The sequence below is a fragment of the Chiloscyllium plagiosum genome, chromosome 18, assembly GCF_004010195.1.
Source record: "Chiloscyllium plagiosum isolate BGI_BamShark_2017 chromosome 18, ASM401019v2, whole genome shotgun sequence".
NCBI classification, from domain to species: Eukaryota; Metazoa; Chordata; class Chondrichthyes; order Orectolobiformes; family Hemiscylliidae; genus Chiloscyllium; species Chiloscyllium plagiosum.
The window spans coordinates 28,006,672-28,026,847 of NC_057727.1; the positions used below are offsets into that span (position 1 = coordinate 28,006,672).

General features: G+C 38.1%; 1 protein-coding gene across 5 annotated transcripts in view; it reads right to left on the reverse strand.

Annotated features, from left to right (window-relative positions):
• Positions 1 to 20,176, reverse strand: part of LOC122558995 (FYVE, RhoGEF and PH domain-containing protein 3-like) — a 222,232-nt gene that overhangs the window by 26,629 nt on the left and 175,427 nt on the right. For all 5 annotated transcript variants that reach the window (XM_043708044.1, XM_043708039.1, XM_043708043.1 and 2 more), the window contains exons 7-15: positions 18,811 to 18,967; positions 15,940 to 16,078; positions 14,453 to 14,511; positions 8,622 to 8,768; positions 6,127 to 6,219; positions 5,961 to 6,040; positions 5,737 to 5,767; positions 5,538 to 5,642; positions 2,019 to 2,081 (exon numbers count right to left, since the gene is read on the reverse strand). In XM_043708044.1, coding sequence (XP_043563979.1) covers positions 2,019 to 2,081; positions 5,538 to 5,642; positions 5,737 to 5,767; positions 5,961 to 6,040; positions 6,127 to 6,219; positions 8,622 to 8,768; positions 14,453 to 14,511; positions 15,940 to 16,078; positions 18,811 to 18,967 — 874 coding nt within the window. The remainder of the gene's footprint in view (positions 1 to 2,018; positions 2,082 to 5,537; positions 5,643 to 5,736; positions 5,768 to 5,960; positions 6,041 to 6,126; positions 6,220 to 8,621; positions 8,769 to 14,452; positions 14,512 to 15,939; positions 16,079 to 18,810; positions 18,968 to 20,176) is intronic.

A 20,176-nucleotide genomic window follows, 5' to 3' on the forward strand; every position in this document is an offset into this window, starting at 1 on the left:
GTTCATTTATCAGATGCCTTTAGCTAAAATGTACTTCAAATATGTAAAATTATTAAAGACTTTGAATAATGTATGTAGCTACCAATTTACAACCTCCACTTAAGAGCCTTCATTCAGCTTACCTCAGCTAGGAATGTTGGCAAAAGAATAAATCCCTGTACGGATTTTAAATATTTTCCCCTCAGTGCCTATTGGCAGGTTTATTATGGGATGAAATGATTGGGGTCTGCTTTCCAGCCCCCAATTCTTCAATGCATACGTCTCTCCTATTGCTCTGATTGAAACCACGAATCAGAACAGTACTGAACAAATACAAATGTTAGTCATCCTGTGATTTGAACCAGTGAGGACAGGATTGTTCTCCATCCATTTCAATGTTTCATCACAAAGTACTTGACATGAACAATAGAACTGCCGTCAGTGCACATCCGAAGAATAGGAACCTTTGCAATATCATTAGAAAGCTTATACTGACCCCCAGAGGAAGATGATCAAAAAATCTTGCTGTAATTTCCTTTTACAATCTGTCTTCATCAGTTTACTTTTCTGAGGAACCTTTACTCAATTCTCAGCTTTAAAAGGTTTTTAATCAAGTCATGACTATCATCTTTTGATTTGCTGCTGCCCATTTATTTTCATTTTCTGAAACAAACTTGCCACATGCTGGTGGATGTGAAGTGTGATCAAATCAGGAAGCTGAATGAACAGCACTGGTGCAAGCTTTGTGAATTACCTTATCATCTCTCTACCTGCCACAACACACTGTGCAATCCACAGCTCAGCCACTGCCCACATAAGCAACCCCCTTCCACAAGAAGTACTTCCATCATTTTTGCATTATCATCCAGACAAACAGATGTTTACTTATCTGATAAAATAAAATGGTCGCTGCTAAACCAATCACTTTTCCAACAATGAACCACTCAGGAATCTAAACTTACTTGCTCAGTAAATAAAGCACGATAGGTTGAAATGCCTGAACCCAGAGGAAATCCTTTTCTCTTTTCCCTAATACACATAACATGAAGAAATTTCAAAAACACTATTTTATTGCAAACATATTAGTGGAGAAATATTCATAGCAAGAGTTTTCATCAGGAATCAACAGATAATTTATTCTGAAGAATAGCCTAATAAAAGATATGCAAGCCATTTCATAGGTCAGAATAAAGGAAAAGCTTAACAACTGTAACAAGTTACTTACTACTAATTATTTCAACCATTCTATATTTTTAAAAAATGTATGCATCACACACTTTCAATCCATGAACCTACTTCACCTTCGTTAATTTTTTTATATAATCAGAAAACACATTGTTAATACTTTCTGTCCCAATACCGTTATAGACTGACTCTAAATAACACGGTGACTCTAATTACAATTTTTGAATTGTGTGTGCTCGATATCCACTTTGCCTTCCCAATTTGTGTCTGGAGCAGTCATTCCTTTTCACATTTTCCCTCTTCTTCCAGCCTTTATGCTTCCCTTCCCAGTCCTGACAAGCTCTCGCTCCTCCTTCCACATGTTTGAGCAAACATGACTTACTGACTCTGCCTGTCCTCATGCCTGCCTGCTACCAGATAGCTCTACAATCTGTTCACTACTGAACAGTCCCACTGTTTGGAATCCTGGTTCCTACCCATGATAGGCCTTGCCTGAAGCCTTTTGTCCCAGGCACAAAACTCAAACATGTCACCTGTAGTTCAAATCCAAGTAACTGGGCACAAGACATCGATGCAGAAAGAAACAGGGAAAACAGAAAAGTTAACATGAAAATGACACAAGGACAGTATATGCTAATTTGTAATGAGCAATAGCATTGAAGATCCAATAGGTATAATTAAATATACAATACAATTTTTAACAGTTTCTCTTATAACATAGAAAATCATTCAGATGTAATAAGAGATACAGATGAACAATACAGCCCTCATTTTCTGGAACACAATATTCATAGGCTGTTGTACAAATTCCAAAAGTACACATTAAACAGCCTGAAGAATAAATGATCACATACCAAAGTAGATGCACTGGAAAAGTCTCCTCCTACATTGGATTCAGAACAAGTTGCACCTGGCACCTATGGAAGAGAACAGTCATTTTAAAGAAAATGTACCAGAATAGTCCATCCTTTGAGAATTGTACAAAAATTAGAAAATATAAAAAAATCTCACATGCTGTTTTCGCATGAGCATTATTCAGAATTGTTATACCGAGTCATAAAAGGCATTGATGGGAAGGAGTGAAAGACTGGTCATCATAATTCGTTTTGCAGTAATTTTTTGAAAGAAATGTAAATCATGCACATTTTGAAAAATACTAAATGCATCCCATAAGTACAAGATGTTGTTGCAATTAATCACAGTTAATTTCATGGCACTGCAGATATAGATTACATCTTTGAGGGGTAGTCACTGTACCAAGCAGATGGATTCAATGTTGCAATATCTGATATGGAGGCAATTTTTCTTTTACCCAAAAAAAAGTAAGTGATTTTTGGGAAATGTCAACCTTAAGTGTCAATTGTAGGAAGTTTATAAAAGGTTTCTCTGCACAAGCTCTAGCATATTTTCTGATGCAATTTTATGCAGCTCACCTCATGAAGTATGTATCACAATCCCACAGAGCAACTCTTACACTCACCACTAGCTGAAGTGGTCAGGACCTTCTGGGTTTCCCACTGCTGGCTGCATATCTATATCCCAGCACCAGGTCAACACACTGCCAGTCAGAAATAGCTCTTCACAGTAGCAGTGTGGGAAAAAATGCCGAGAGGTAGATTGGCTGATCCTATTTGCATATAGGGATCTACAGATCCTAATGGACAGTGATGGAGAGGAGGAGGATAGTTCTTTCCTTAGAACTGCCAGACCTTGCTAGCCTGGTCCGAAGTTGCCTCTGGAACACTCTAGTGTCCACGGTCTGAAGGAGTGCTCAACATTGCAGAAAGAAGTTCTGCCCTCTGTGAGGGTAAGAGCTGCCATCTTCTCTCAGCTACCTCATATTCACTAACTCTGTTATTGCACTACCTTCTACAAAGGTTCAAGATCCACCACTTGCATCAGTGCATGCAGCATCTTCTCAGTGACTCCTCCCACAGTTGTTCTCCATGCTCCATGAATGGTATGGTAAAAGGGGAAGTGATGCTTGAGTTTGATTTATTTTTGTCATATGTGCCAAGATACAGTGAAAAAAAGTGTTGTTTTGTGTGTTCTACAGGCAGATTATATCCAACAGAGTGCATCAGGGTAGCAGAACAGAATACAGCTTTACAGGTACAGAGAAGATAGAGAGAGAGCAAGAGCATGACAGAGAGAGAGACCGAGCGAGAGAGAGAGGGAGAGCGCGAGCGCGAGCGCGAGCGCGAGCGCGAGGGAGAGGGAGAGGGAGAGAGAGAGAGAGAGCGAGCGCGAGAGAGAGAGAGAGCGAGCGCGAGAGAGAGAGAAGAGCGAGAGAGAGAACGCAAGAGCGAGAGAGAGAACGCAAGAGCGAGAGAGAGAACGCAAGAGCGAGAGAGAGAACGCAAGAGCGAGAGAGAGAACGCAAGAGCGAGAGAGAGAACGCAAGAGCGAGAGAGAGAACGCAAGAGCGAGAGAGAGAACGCAAGAGCGAGAGAGAGAACGCAAGAGCGAGAGAGAGAACGCAAGAGCGAGAGAGAACGCAAGAGCGAGAGAGAACGCAAGAGCGAGAGAGAACGCAAGAGCGAGAGAGAACGCAAGAGCGAGAGAGAACGCAAGAGCGAGAGAGAACGCAAGAGCGAGAGAGAACGCAAGAGCGAGAGAGAACGCAAGAGCGAGAGAGAACGCAAGAGCGAGAGAGAACGCAAGAGCGAGAGAGAACGCAAGAGCGAGAGAGAACGCAAGAGCGAGAGAATGAGCGAGCGAGAGAGCCAAACATTACATTTGAGTGTCAAAAAGTGTCGTGCTGGAAAAGCACAGCTGGTCAGGCAGCATCCGAGGAGTTGCTCCTACTCCTCAGATGCCGTCTGACCTGCTGCACTCTTCCAGTGCCACACTTTTTGACTCTGATCTCCAGCATCTGCAGTCTTCACTTTCACCTAGTTGATTACATTTGAGAGGTGCGTTCTAAAGTCTGATAACAGCGTAGAAGCTGTTTGCTCATACATTCAAACTTTGAAGGTGAAAGAGAGAATATAACCAGGGTGGGAAGGGTCTTTGATTATGTTTGTTGCTCTCACGAGGCAACAGGAAGTATAGATGGAGTCAATGGATGGAAGGCTGGTTTGGGAGATGGACTGGGCTGTGTTCCAGACTCTCTGCAGTTTCTTCTGGTCTTGGGAAGAGCAGTAGACATACCATGCTGTAATGTATCCAGCTATACAAATACAAAATAACTGAAACAAAGGAATCAGTGCCTGAAGAAGGGGAAGAGGTGGAATGCGATTCAATTAAATTCTTAAGGACTGGCAAGAAGTTTGTTTGCGGTAATCAAAGTTGAGTGATCTTTAACTCCTAAGATTAATTTCAAGGCTGCAACATGATTAGTGTAGTGCAACTGTGCTGTTGTTTAGGGAAAGGAACAGATATAAACCTGCAAGATGGTGCTCTATGTAAGAATAACCTTATCAATTTAATATTTAAAATTATTCTTAAATATGTTTAAAAAAATGCCACAAGGAGTAGTTCCTTAAAGAGGGGCTGGCAGAGATGAAATTATTGATTTGTCACAAGAAAAAAGTGGAAATTGGTGGAGAAATTCAGCAGGTCTAATAGTACCAGTGGAGAGAAATCGAGTCAATATTTTGGGGCCAGTGAGTGACCATTCTTCAGAATTATTCATGAAGTTCAGATCCAGAATTCTGTAATTACAATAGCATATTACAAGTGTAAGTTTTCACCTTCCTTTTCTGGATCCTTTCTGATCCAGAAATCAATATCGCACTGGGGAAGAACACAAGCTTTTTTTTTCCCAAATCACCTTGTGCAGACATACTATACTCTGACCTTCTGGGCCAGAGATAGGGACACCACCATTACACCACAGCATCCCTAAAAGAACTCAGCTCTTTTTAATTTTTTTTTATAAACCACTACTAAATTACCAAAGTTAAGAACGTAGCTATTATAGCTATTTTTAAATTAACTTGTAAAGGTATGTTAAGACCTATCTCCAGGACAAGTGGGACTTGACTCTATGCTTTCTGACTCTGAAGACCACCCTACCACAAGACCCTACAAGAAATCTGCTCTCCTTTTCTTATTTAAAGAAAAATTCACTGTGTCCATTGCTATTGCTCTTAATCAACATTTATGTCAAGGTTCTGTCAAGATCCCAGGTGTAAAACTCATAACTAGTACCGCACAGCAAGATGTGGCCAATGTTTACAGTTGTGGATACAATATACTGTTTGCATTGTTCATCTGTTATTGAGATCATAAATTTTGGGGAAAAAAGAAGGAAGTTGATTTTTCCAGTCTCCCAATGCTCTAACTCGTTCACCAAAGAATACTTTATATAGGTTTAGCTGTCTAAAATGTACTCAAGTATCATGTACTTCAAAATTATTTCTACTTACAGGGGAATCTGGAGGATACTCTTCATCTCTTGAAAATGAACTATTAAAAGCCTTGTTGAATGTTTCACTGTTTTGCTTGTGCTTTTCAATTGTAGCCTGGATAACCTAATAAAAATCACCATAGTTTCATAAGACAGTCAAACGTAACTGTAGAATTGTCTAGAATTAAAAGCAAAGTGTTTTACAGCAAGTGACAAACCTGAAACCAATCTTTCCTTTCTTCCTCAGTCCTTAAAAATATAATATTTTTGAGGATTAATTATACTGATTAGCAGCACTGAACTTTATTCTTGATATAAAACATTCAAGTATCAAACAAGCATTAACCTTTTCAGGAAATATTTTTGATCGATTATAACATTTAACTAAAATGAATGGGATTTGTTAAATAATCATAATGATGATTTAAAATATTTCACCTACCTGGTCTGAAGTTCTAAGGAGCGTTGTTTTCCTATTATTGTAAACGTATGAGTCACATTCGACTTCGTAATTTCTTGGACCTGAGGAACAGAGTTGTATTTTTCTCCAAATGTTGTAAAAAAATTTAATTTACAAAAAAATTATTGAACTAATAAATGACACAAACCTGCATGCCAGCAATGTCAATCCTTTCTCTCACACTGAATTTCTGCCCCATCAGTCGAAGCTTTGGTACACAGTAAAGAACCATATTGTTGAACTAAAGGTAAAAATATTGAATTTAGAATTGTATCCATCCATCGTATTCAGGTTGTACTACACAGAGTACCAAAAATGTGAACATATGCTGCTCGTAGTAGACTGATTAAAATATTGTCTGTATTTTGGCAAAAAGTATAGTTGAAGAATAATCAGTACACATATAAAACTATTATGCTATGGACAAAGTTTATGTCAATTCTACTAATAAACACAATCGAGAGGTCAGTAATTCAAATATCCAGATATTCAGCCTTGTCTTCACAAAGTCAGTGACAGAACACAAGCTAGTTTTCCCAATTCAAAAGTACAAAATTATACAAGATATTAGTGAAGTATTTTACGTATATTCATTTGAAATGCCGTTCACAATTTTTCAAATGACAATGTATTGTTGAAGTCACTAAACCATTCATTTAGTGCAATGCATGGTCTTAAGTCTCTTTTGGCATTTTCCTTGAATTAATACTCACTTCTAAGTCACGAGGATGTGGACTTAAGTCCCATTCCCATTTCAGTATGGCAATATTTGCCGACAATGCAATGGTTACAGATGAAAGAGGAAAATAGGAAAACAAAGTCAGTTTTGAAACTTGATAATACAAAGCCTTCTGCCTCTTCTTATTTTAGTCTCTGTTTCAGTTGAGCAAATTTCATTTTTAAATAATTTATGGGATGTGGGCATACCTAATCAGCTCATTAAGGTGGTATAGAGTTGCCTTTTTGAGCCTCTGTAATCTACCCCGGGCAGGGAAGGGATTACATGGTGTTGTTAGGAAATGGGTTCCAGAACATGTTCTCAGCAACAGTGAAGAAACTGCAATATAGTTCCAAGTCAGGATAATTTGGAGCTTATAGGGGAAATTGTAGGTGATGGTGTCCCCATGTATCTTCCGCTCTATTCCTTACAGGTGGTAGGGGTAATAGGTTTTGGAGATGCTGGGTGAGTTGCTACAATGCATCTTGAAAATGGGGTAAAGAATACTGCTCCTATGCATTGGTGGTGAAGGGAATGAATGTTGAAGAGAGTGGATGGCATACCAATCAACTGGACTGTGTTTAGTTTCTTGGAGTGTTGTTGGAGCTGCATCAGTCAAGGAGTATTCCATCACATTACTGATTTGTACCTCACAGAATAGTGGATAGAGTTTTCAGCGAGGGATTCAGACAACTGAATCAAATCGGCCTTTCTACCTCTATATTCATAACACAGTAAAATTAAAACCTTCAAAGACCTTCAAAATTGACCCCAGTGGTTTCTAACCAAACGTCTTGAATAACCAATCCCAGACTTTGCAACTAATCAATTCTTGACAGTGGTTTGTAGCTTAAATAAAAGAACCAGCAATTTACTAATCATTCAAAAACTTCTGACATGCAAAACTAAATCGCAAAGTGGTTTAAATCAGTCATCTAATTTGTCTATATTTTAAACCTAAAAACTTTGTTTCAGGCCCATTCACACAAAAGACAGAAAAACAAACACAGTTAAGGGGTAAATAAAAGAAATTATAAAACAGGCCAGATTACTGAAGTAATTTTCACAATGCTTTGGCAGGCATAAATGATGTCTTGTTGGTTGATTTTTCTAATCTCTGCACTTCCAAGAGCGGCACATGGGACGTTAGATAAGATGCTTTCAAATCTACATGCTGCAGCATCAATAGCCAGATTCCTCCACTCAGAAAACAGTCCAAAAACTTAATTCAAACTGTAACCACTCCCTGATAGACTGATCTTCTCCTCCACAAGGTTCCAGTTACCATTCAATATCTGCCATCTGCTCATGCATATAGTCCTTTCCAGACTTGCTGAAACCAATTTCCAGGTACTGACCTTGTTAATAGCCAACTTCTGCTATCTTTTTAAACCAAGTGCTCTTCTTCAGTGATGAAGCATCTGATGAGGAACCAACCTGCTATCAACTTTCATGAATAAACAAAAGGTTGTTTGATCTGTTTATTTTAACATTAGTGGTTACCACCAATCCAAAAGTCATCTTCAGCTCTCAGCTTCAAACCAAAGTTGATGAAAACAAATGGCTCTAACAATAGGTATTGCTTGTCTGTTGCATGGTGCAAATGTTACTTGCCCGTCATCAGCCTAAACAGAAATGTTCTTGCTTCATATGGCACTTGCTGCTTGAGTATCTGAAGAGCCCAAATAGTGCACAATATTGTGTCATCATCAGAACATCCCATTTCTGACCTTACAATGGTGGGAAGGTCAGTGCTTGCAACAAACACCAAACTGTCAAGAGTCTAATTATATCCCAACTTCTCTTGGTCTGCCAAAGGAATGATTAGTATACTTGCTGTTAAGAAACTCATTAATGAACTTGATACCCTGAGTGAAGGGACACTGGTTGTTGAAATATAAAAATGAATGGTTTAGTTGGCTTACCAGAAACAGGTACCGATCTTGAGCTGACCCATTCTTAGCTGACAGCTTTTGGATGTGGCCTTCTTTTATAAGTTCATTGGCAGGATTGACAATATCTGCTTCACCTCCAAGCTTTTCATATACCTCCAACAGTTTGTGCATTTTTTCCTATAGGTACAAAATATTGTACTCAATACCTTGATAGTCAATGTGTCAAACAGTTCGGTAAACTAACTCATGTCATTTTCTATCCTGCTTAAGAAAACAATGTGATATGCTTAATCTTTACATAAGTTCTAGCAAGTAAATAGAATTTGAGATGTTGAATTTTTGTTCTCATGCCATGGAATGTTATGAAAATAATTTTTTCATTTATTGTACAGTCAATTTTGCTATAACGTGTAGCTCCATTCTCATGCAATCCTATGTTATAGGAAAATCAAGTAATAGCAGCACCATTTAAACCAATGAGGCTGGAGTCACATTATAACCAATACACACGATAGAAAGTATCCCCAATTCACCAATCACATTGTAGCAAATTTGTGTTAACAAAACACGTGTTATAGCAGAACAACCTGCTAAATTAAAATAAAAGTTTTTTTTATATACAAATACTTCTATTGAAAAGCTTTTTTAAATCTTCTACCACACATTTATATATAAGGAAAAGGTATAACACCACCAAAACAAGAAAAAAAGTAGCACAAAGAACAAGGCCAGAGCAGAGTACCATTGTTAATAAACAACCCACTATTCTACCTGAAGAAGGGCTTATGCCCGAAACGTCGATTCTCCTGTTCCCTGGATGCTGCCTGACCTGCTGCGCTTTTCCAGCAACACATTTTCAACCCACTATTCTACCAAAACAAATATATCTGCTTAATTAAAACTAAACTACAAACATATTAAATAAATATTAGCTTAAACTACATTCAAATAACTTAAATTAAATAATATCTCACTACTTTATTCTATCTCACTCATCACACCTCTGCTGAGGCTCCCATCCCTGGGAGTACCACCTACAGTACTCATATTCTTTTCCTTCCAGTCTCCTCCTCCCGGGGCCCCATGGACACCCATAAATATTCCCATGGCTATCCCACAGGCCTGATGAATATTGCCGACAAGTCAGTGTCAATATAATTTAAAAAGGGCCTATAAAACAGTTCTGTTTTGTGGTGCACCATATTTGTGAGGTAATCTTGGGGTAGATGCTCCATCATTAGCTTACACCACCCCATAAGACCTGGTGGTTTTTCTGACATCCAATTCAGTAGAATGTAAAATAAAAGTTTAAGAAATTCTTAAGAAGATACTTCTGAAAAGCATCGCACTTCCTAAATTAATATGCAAAAAGATTCTTGCTGAATACCACAAAAAAATAAATATATGTCAGAAAATTTGTGCCACATGGATTTTTAATAAATAGTTTCAACAGCAGAGTTGCTTCCAAGCAACGTTTTGTTTAATTTATCTCTAATATTCCAAGTAACATCAACATATCTCACATTTAAATTAGTCTTGGGCTAAATATTGTTCAACATCCTACATATGGATTTAGCATAAACAGCTTGTGGGTCTGTTCCAATGACCAAAACAAGAATGATAGCAGTACTCTGAAGTGCCTTTCAACAATGGTTAGCATTGCTGCCTCACAATGCCAGGGACCCAGGTTTGATTCCGGCCTCAGGTAACTGTCTATGTGGAGTTTGCAAGTTCTCCCAGTATCTGCGTGGGTTCCTCTGGGTGTTCCAATTTCCTCCCACAGTCCAAAGATGTGCAGGTTAGGTGAATTGGCTGTGCTAAATTGCCATAGTGTTCAGGGCTGCGTAGGTTAGGTGTATTAGTCAGGGGTAAATATAGGGTAGGGGGAATGGGTCTAGGTGGGTTACTGTTCAGAGGGTTGGTGTAGACTTGTGCCAAAGGGCCTGTTTCCGCACTGTAGGGATTCTATGATGCTACGAATCAGTGGCAATTGATAATTATGATCCCGCCAGAATCTGATTCACATGTATTGTACAACCAATCTGTAGTTATGATCTGGATACATTCTAACCTCTTCTCCTTTCAAGGCTCAGGAATTTGTTCCTGTTTTGCTTGATGGATATCTCATTCAACCTGGGTTAACTCTCAACTTTTAAACGTCTTTCCTGGTTTCAAAATATTCATTTTACACAGTCAGCAGTTAACAAGCAAGATAGATAATTTGGTATCAACATAGTGAATTTAAGGTTAGTCCTGCGTATTACTCAATGTCTGGTGGCACATCTCCACAGTATATGCTAAATGAATAAAAGTTTCTGATGTATTGTCATTCATGTCTTTGTCATTCTTCTATACTTGGCTGCACTAACAACTAATTGTTTAATATGCTTCACAAATAATATATGAAAGTTATTCACCAAGAACAGAACTAATAACTCAATTTATCTCTCTAATTAAAATAATAACTACTGCTGCCAAAACTCATTATTGAAATGACTCTCTGAAATCAGTAAAAACCAGAAGAATTGCGGATGCTGTAAATCAGAAACAAAAACAGAAACTGCTGGAAAAGCTCAGCTGGTCTGGCATCATCTCTGAAGAGAAATCAGAGCTAATTAGATTAGATTAGATTAGATTACTTACAGTGTGGAAACAGGCCCTTCGGCCCAACAAGTCCACACCGCCCCGCCGAAGCGCAACCCACCCATACCCCTACATTTACCCCTTACCTAACACTACGGGCAATTTAGCATAGCCAATTCACCTGACCTGCACATCTTTGGACTGTGGGAGGAAACCGGAGCACCCGGAGGAAACCCACGCAGACATGGGGAGAACGTGCAAACTCCACACAGTCAGTCGCCTGAGGCGGGAATTGAACCCGGGTCTCTGGCACTGTGAGGCAGCAGTGCCACCGTGCCGCCTAATGTTTTGGAGCCGGTGACCATTCTGAGCCAGACCTGCTTAACTTTCTTAAATTGGTATCAGGTGCCATATGAATTTCTGATTGATTCAAATATACAGACATTTGAACAACGTCTATAATGTGAAAAGTGCAAGTCTGAAAACTAAACTTGCAAATAAGCACATAATCTTATATTTAAAAATTGTCAAAGTAATCCTTGTTCCTGAAAAATTCGGTTGCTTGAATTTTGCTGCATTTCCCAGTTCATCTTTTGTTCTTTTGAGTTATGATAAAATGAGGATGCTCAGCTAATTAACACCTCCCAGACTGTGACAGTGACAAACCAGTTCATAATTGTTCCTGTGCAGAATGCTGGTAAGTCCTACAGGCACTTATTGTTGAAAGGCAGTTCAAACTACTACCGCACTTCAAAATCAGTGCACTGAAATTCCTGAACTATATCAATACCATCATTCCTGGAGAGCTGCTCTCTCCTGGAAATCATAGAGAGCAGCTTATGATTTCCATCTTTCATTGAGAGCAACGTTGTATAAGACTGAGAAAAATAATGGGATAAAACAAGAAAAGAGGAGAGAAAAGTACTGGAAATACTCAGATCAAGCAGCTTCGGTGGAGAGAAAATGAATAGGTTTCAGGTCCAGGATCTTCTATCAGGCCATCAACCCGAAATATTAACCCTGCTTCTTTCCCCATAGATGCTCCCTTTTGAATTGAGTTTTTTTTAAATTTCAGATTTCCAGCACACACTGTAGTATGCTTTTCTATGAGAATGAACAGGAAGTTATGGCAATGCTTATGCATGGTCAGTAGTATTGTTAGTCATGACAGAAGTTCTAGTGCTTGAAAGTCATATCATGCTTTGCTGCGCTTCATGTTCTATTTCCTTTGCCATGGACCATTTGCCACCCCTCCACTCTGCCCTACTCCTTTGCCTCCCCTTCCATTAGGGAGGAGACAGTGAGGTCTGCAGATGCTGGAGATCAGAGCTGGAAATGTGTTGCTGGAAAAGCGCAGCAGGTCAGGCAGCATCCAGGGAAGAGGAGAATCGACGTTTCGGGCATAAGCCCTTCCATTACCACATGCTTTTCTTCACAAAAACAGAAATTGATGAAAAAGCTCAGTAAGTCTGACAGCATCTAGCAGAACTGAGGAAAGGTCACGACCAAAATGTTAACTCTGATTTCTCTCCATAGATGTTGCTAGACCTGTTAAGCCTTTCTAGGAATTTGTTTTTGTTTCCGTATTACAGCATGCACAGTCCTTTCGGTTTTTTTATACTTTTCCTCTCCCATCCTGATCGTAGTCCATTGCTTAGCTCATTGTGAAGTCACATTGTATGTATAGACTAAATCCCCGACTGTCCCCAACAAATGCACTACGACCTCAAACATTAGCTTTTTCACACACTTTAAATGATGCAACTTGAGTAGTATGCTATTTCGTACTTTTGATTCTGGCCGATGCTCTGGTTTATATGTGACAGAGACAGGAAAGGAAATGATAAATAGGAAATTGGTTAAACACTACTTCAGGACACCTGCAGAGGGCAATATACACATATAATTAGTCTCCCAAATATTTTTTAAAAGTTAAACAAAGATGTGAATATAAAGATCTGGTTTATGAGACATTAGCTAACTTGGTATAAGAAATCTCTATTTTATTTTTGCGGTTGTAGACAATGTACCCTCCAATTTCTTTTTGAAGTGTGCAGGCAATTTGCTTCAATACACAGGCCCTTTAATGGTTTTTGTGCACCTGTGATAACATGAAGGGACCAATGTGTGAATGGAAAGTGAGTAGTCGCTGCATGTCTGCATGGCCTGACAACTTAGAGAGAACATTACCAGTAGGTGTTGTTTCAGAAGAACACAAAGCATATTTTAAAGCTAATAAACCCCCATCACAAATTGTACAACATATGCACACAAAAAATATAATTTTATCTTATAAGAAAAAAATAATTCTTCTTATTTCCTTGCACAGAATTCAGAAATTGAAAGTGTGCAACAATTTCTTTCATACTTCAGGTTAATCAAAAAATAATCTTTGTCTCATCAAAATAACCTATAATATTATGGCAAAGTACCTGAAAAGATTACTGCTTGTTAACCTTCCATAAAATGACTACTACATGAAACTTTATCTACTAGCCCTGAAATTGGTAAGAATGTCAGCAACTGTGCTGCAGTGTTAAAGGAAAATAGAGGGTGTGCCAAGTATATGTCTCACAATCAACAGGAAATAGCAATCATTTCCTGGTCTTATATCTGACTATAGTGAGTCATTAATCTGAGAAAGGGAAGGAAGTAAGTCTCTAAAAACTGTAAAGAGACAATTAAAATGTTGTCTGCTAGACAGTTGAGCCTGTGAATTTTGCAGATAATTGCTTTTTCCACTACCAAAGGGCTGGAGCTCCAGATAATTGTATCTGCATTTTCAGCTTGTGGCAGTGAAATGTGAACTACAATCAAAGGTCCAGATTTTACAGGTTATCAGAATAACAGTCCCAGTCACATAGTTCAATTTCACAGTACAAAAAACATGAAATGTTTGTAGATGTGCACAGGAAACGTGATGTCATAGCTTCTTTGCTGCTGAATTTAAGTGTCCACATTGATTACAACAATTAATACATTTCTGCAAAAGAAAACTACAAACTCAGAAAATACTCCAGTTTAAAGAATGAGGAGAACTGAAAGCAGCTATTATGAAAATTGCCTTAAACGGATTTTGTTCTTTATATTAAAAAGACCAAGGTGACAGATTATAAAATGCAAAATATTTTCAATAACAAATCAAATATGGACATATAAAATAGGTTATTTTATTTGCACAGGATTAATTTCTAATTGGGAGCAGAACATTTGGTTGTCAATACAAAGTACAAAATGCAATAAAGGAGGGGCAAAACGCAGCACAGCAATTTTCTCACCATTTTTCGAATTGCCACATTGGAATGGTTGGCTGCAGTTGAAATAAGCTCCAATGACTCTGAAATGTAAAAATTGATATTCAGTCTATAAAATAGACAATTTATAAATATTTACAACTATAAACTGCTACATTTTAAAAAAAAAATACTTGGGCATTTATTTTAAAAAATATAGAGATTGGTTAAGTGAAAATAATGTGGAAGATGAGCAGCAATTGTATTGAATTAAGGAGTTCTCAGGGGCACATGGCTTGTTTCTGCTCTAACTTCATGCATTGTGAAAACTAACAAATTTATTTCCCTTTCTCCTTCTCATCCAATTCATCTTTCTTAAGGCATTCACTCATTAAATGGACATTAGCCACTCTTGGATAAATCATCCAACTTCCACTTTAAACATGAGCCTCAGTGGTGAACATTCAAAGACTAATTCACTGTGAAAAGTCTCATATCTGAGCCACTAACAAAGATAAAAATTGTAGGATGACAGACAGAGCAAGGAAAGCTGCAATTAAAAATTAAGCCATCCGGCTCATTGCATCTTTTAATTCATATTTCAGGAATTACATTGACAATTTTACAAGCGTATCCTATTAATAAGATTTATATACATATTTTCTGAGGTTTAGGAAAATATTTGCTTCCATTTTAAGTATTTTGATTATTTTCTGTACCAATTGCTCATTTTCAATCTTTGTCCTCAACATTATTTCTGGATAAATATTAAAAACGATCAGCATACAACATGCATTTGGAGGTTCAGTGCAAAAAACAAATGCAGATCATATCAGGGCAATTGAATCTAAGACGACAGCTCAAAGAAATACAAAAGAGATTTACATTTTTTCCTCTTTATCCCTTATCCTTCAAGTACTAGGATTTGTGGCCCATCCCTAATTGGTCTTGAACTGAGTGGCTTGCTCGGACATTTCAGAGACCAGTTAAAATTCAACCACATTGTTGTGGATCAGGAGGTCACATGTAGGTGAGGATGACAGATTTTGTTCCCAAAAAGATATCAGTGAACCACGTGTTTTTTTTTAAAAATGGCTTCCCCATTACAGGAGATGTATTAATTGACTTTAAATTCCACCAGCTGTTGCTGTGGAACTTGAATCTGTGTCCCAGAGCATTAGCCCTGGCCCTCTGGTTTGCTAGTCCAATGAAATTACCACTATCACACCACTCCCTTAATGAAAAGGGACATTGTCAGCAAGTATTCCAAAGTCAATCCTGTGTACATGCTAAACACAGTTACCCAACTAAAATTATACTTGTGGTCATTTCTTTAAATCTGTTCATTTTCTACTTTGTGTCACAAGTACTAAAGAACATGTGCTGCCCAGTAGAAAGTCATGGTTATTATGACAGGAATGCTCTTTATATTTGCTGCATGGTTATGCAAAAAAACTTCAGATCTAAATAATGTGCAATTGATATCTACTGAATAGTCAACTATTTCAATTTGAAAGAGGCTTGTTTCTTACTCTTTGCATCGTTCCTATCCTCAGAATCCTCAGGCAATTTCTTTAAATAATCCTTTAAAAGCATCTCATAACGTGGAATCCGTTGTACTGGTTCCAACATGTGGTGTTGCAATGTCAGATTACCACAAACGTCTTGCTTCTGTTAAATTCATGAAACATATTAATAGATCAAATAAAGCAATCAAATAATACATCTCAAATAAATTAACAGCAGTGACCAGTAACACCAGTGAAGACATATTGAGCATTTTAACCAGTCAGTGGTTGAGGATAAATATTGCTGTTCATTTCTGAGCCTCTGGTTCAGTGACTAGATTGCCAAAAGCAGCTTTATGTTCACATGTTCACAAATCTTCCTTCCTCCTGGGAACCAAAAGGTAACTATTTCACTCTGCTTCTCTAACAGAGTGAGAGTTGGAATCTTGAGAATCTGTCACCAGCCATTTCACAAAACATGCTGGTTTAGCCAATTGGTTATTCAATTAATCATTTGTTAGTATCAGTAGAGAATATTAACGTTCCATGTGGTCTTCAATATGCCACACTCCATTGTTTAGTAACAAATATGATTCTCCATTAAGCTATGGCATTTAGTTTATTAAATGTTCGGGCCAGACCCAGTGTGATGATGCTGCTCCTTTAACAAGGTTACATTGTCCTTGTTTTTTTCCCAAGATGGGTTGTAAAAGGCAGAGGTTCCGATTTGTCTGGGAATGGGCCACTTTGATTAAAGCTAACAGATACTGCCTAAGGCAATAATCTGTGAAAAGGCTTTCGGCTTTTTTAAAATAAAACAATTGTAAAATGAAAGGTGAGTGACCAGTTCTCCCACTTCAGGGATTTTTATATTTTGATTTAATTTTAGCTGGGGACCTAGAGAAACAGCTACTGGAGCGAAAAGAGGTTCCATGCAGATTCTCTCACTGACACCTCTCTTGTAAGACCCTGGGTTTGAATTTGCCTTTTTCGCCAAGGCATGTGTTTATGAGGATGTTGAAGGAAATTTGAACAGCATCGTTAAATTGCGATGGAGTCTGTTGGGTTTTCAGATAGGTTAAGTTATTCTATATTCTGTTCTCTTTTGTTCATGTTTCATTCAGTAGTCTGTAAATAAACTCCGTTTTGTTTAAAACGGAGCGAGTTAACCAGCTTACATCTGCTTAAAACAATTAGTAGAGTTAAGGTCTGGGCTACCTTCTTGAAAAGGTTCTGAGGGAGTCTGACCTGGACCAATAAACCAGTCCAACCTGCTCACTATTTCAAGAATATATCTCCTGACCATTTTTAATTGTTAATCCATATTGCTTGTATTTTCAAAATTGATTTCCCAACTACAAAATTTTTGTAGTTTTTGTTTTGTCAGGGATGGTCATCGCCTGGTATTTCTTAAAGTAAGGGCATTGTATTTATATCCTTTGCAACATATTGGGCGGCACGGTGGCACAGTGGTTAGCACTGCTGCCTCACAGCGCCAGAGACCTGGGTTCAATTCCTGCCTCAGGCGACTGACTGTGTGGAGTTTGCACTTTCTCCCCGTGTCTGCGTGGGTTTCCTCCGGGTGCTCCGGTTTCCTCCCACAGTCCAAAGATATGCAGGTCAGGTGAATTGGCCATGCTAAATTGCCCATAGTGTTAGGTAAGGGGTAAATGTAGGGGTATGGGTGGGTTGTGCTTCGGTGTGGATTTGTTGGGCCGAAGGGCCTGTTTCCACACTAAGTAATCTAAAAAAAACATCTTGGTAACTCACCCTATGTTCTTAGCAATTGTTTCTCATGCCCCAAGAACTACAGCTTTTTTTCTAATCAACCTGTTCAGAGATGTTATTACACACCTTTAGAGCAAGTGGGACTTGAACATGCATCTCTTGGTCAAGGGATAGGAACACTACCACAGTGCCACAAGTGGTACCTCGCTTCATAGCCATTTCTCTAGAGGACCTTAATCAGCACTAAAATAATTATGAACTCAATTCAGCCAGTAGCACTTATCAAGGGGTGAAATGTTTGAGTGAAAATTCAATTTCAGAACTTGATGCAGAATTGCATTGTAGCAAATATTCCACTGTGGTACTTGAAGTTTATCATTGTTAGCATCACTATCATAGAATCCTTATAGTGTGGCAGCAGGGCATTCAGCCCATCAAGTCCACATTGACCCTGTGAAGAGCATCTCACGCAGAGTCACTTGTTATCCTATCCCTGCAACCCTGCATTTCACATGGTTAATACACCTAGCCTGCTCATCTTTGGACTGTGTGAGGAAACCGGTGTACCTGGAGGAAATCCACACAGGTATGAGTAGAAAGTGCAAATTCCACACAGACAGTTGCTCCAATCTGAAATTGAACCCACGTCCCTGGTGCTGTGAGAATTGCGCACATATCCTATGTCAGTCCTCATTTCCATTGAAGATCAACAACTTACAATTACAAAATTATTAGTTTGTGAATAGCACAGTCTATACACAAAAACAATTACATTTCCCTTGAGCAGGTATATAACCATTTTATAATTATAAAGGCTTTCAACTGCCATTAAATTTGCAATGGAATCATGCCAAGAAAACTTAGTACAAAACAATCTATTTAATCTATAAAAATCTAACTTTATGGAATAACTAAGCTCCATCTGTAACACATGTTATTTCATTCTGGATCTATACTGCATGCAATTAATTTCAATTGACGTGAAATGATAATTGAGAGGGGCATCAGGCTCAACCACATATTGAACAGGTTCAAAATATTACATGCTACGTAAATAGAGTTGAAAAATTGAGAATTGCTTTGTAGATCGTGATCATTCTGCGCTCAAAATGCCATAACTAATTATAGAAGCAAATAGGTATAGTCTTATGTAATTAGGGTACTCACTTGAATGTCCTGAATGATGGACTTAAATTGGGATGATCGCTGTGTCCAGGAGTTCACCAGGTCCATCGCTCGGTCAAAATTCTTCACATACTCTCCATACATCTTTAGGAAAGGAGCTAGTTTTTGAAGAATATCACCTATTCGAGGATTTTTGTCCCTGCAATGAACAGAATAGCCAAAATTACTGCAGTTTAAGTTGGTTGCATCCTCAAGCCCACTTAACACCTTTGCAGACTTCAAAACAAACCAAACTGTGTCTTTGTGCTCTGCTACACTTTTATAATTTTAGTTGTCAAATTTTGACTAAGTTTTTGTTTAGACATTTCTTAAAAATGGACACATTAAGAAAATGCACCAGTATAACTCGAGCACAAGGCAATACAGTTACATTTAGACAGCAATGCTATTCAAAGCAGTTTAACCCCCATTTCTGGTTAGGAATCCCATAGCAGTTTTGCATTTATTTTTCTCCATTTTTGAATTATCTACATAACTGCTTATTCTTTCACTACACAAATCCAATGAGCCAGTATTTAAACCATCTAGGGCACTCACTCCATCTTGGTCAGGACTGGTCCTCTAGCCTTCACTAAATTTGCTAACAGTGCAATAATCCGGTTGCTTTGGCAATTAGCTCCTGTCCCTGCCCCACTAGATGCACTGCAGTTAAATTCCTACCAATATAATTGTTTCTTCACTGGATGAGTTGAATGAGCAAACTGTGGCACAAGGAGTACAACATGTTGAAATGAAAGAACATTCACATTTGACCAATGATGCTTGGATCAGAGAACAGTGTTCCCCATTTATGTCGACATCTCTGAGTGCACATAAACATTATCCAAGACAATGGTGGGCCAAGTGGCATGTACATGTGTTTGTATTATTACCTATCATGTGTTGTGTGATAATGAATTTTTAATGTGTGAGTACCACTAAGTATCAATTCCAAAACAGAACAAAAATGAGAATTGCAAAATCCTAAAACTTGTTTTTGCTTGTAGAAATGTTTATAATCAAATACAATGGAATGTAGTCTTAAACGTGGTAACCACATATAATTGTCAATTTTATAAATAGTTTTCAAAGACAGTTGCTTCATTCTTGAGAACTGTGCTTTTTCTACAAGACTGGGAAGTTGGTCCAATAACTCAATGCTTTTTCATATGTATTTGTAGCTTCCTGAAAATAATCACACAATGTCTAATTTATTGAATGTTTGTAGATGACATTGTGTTGCAAATTAGCAATAGCTGTTTTTTGTGGTTTAAGAGTAAGTTGTCAACATCCATTTTGTTTGAAAAGCTTTCAATCTTTTACACAAAATGTGCTTTGTTAACACTCTGCTTGGGTCAGCTTTAATTGT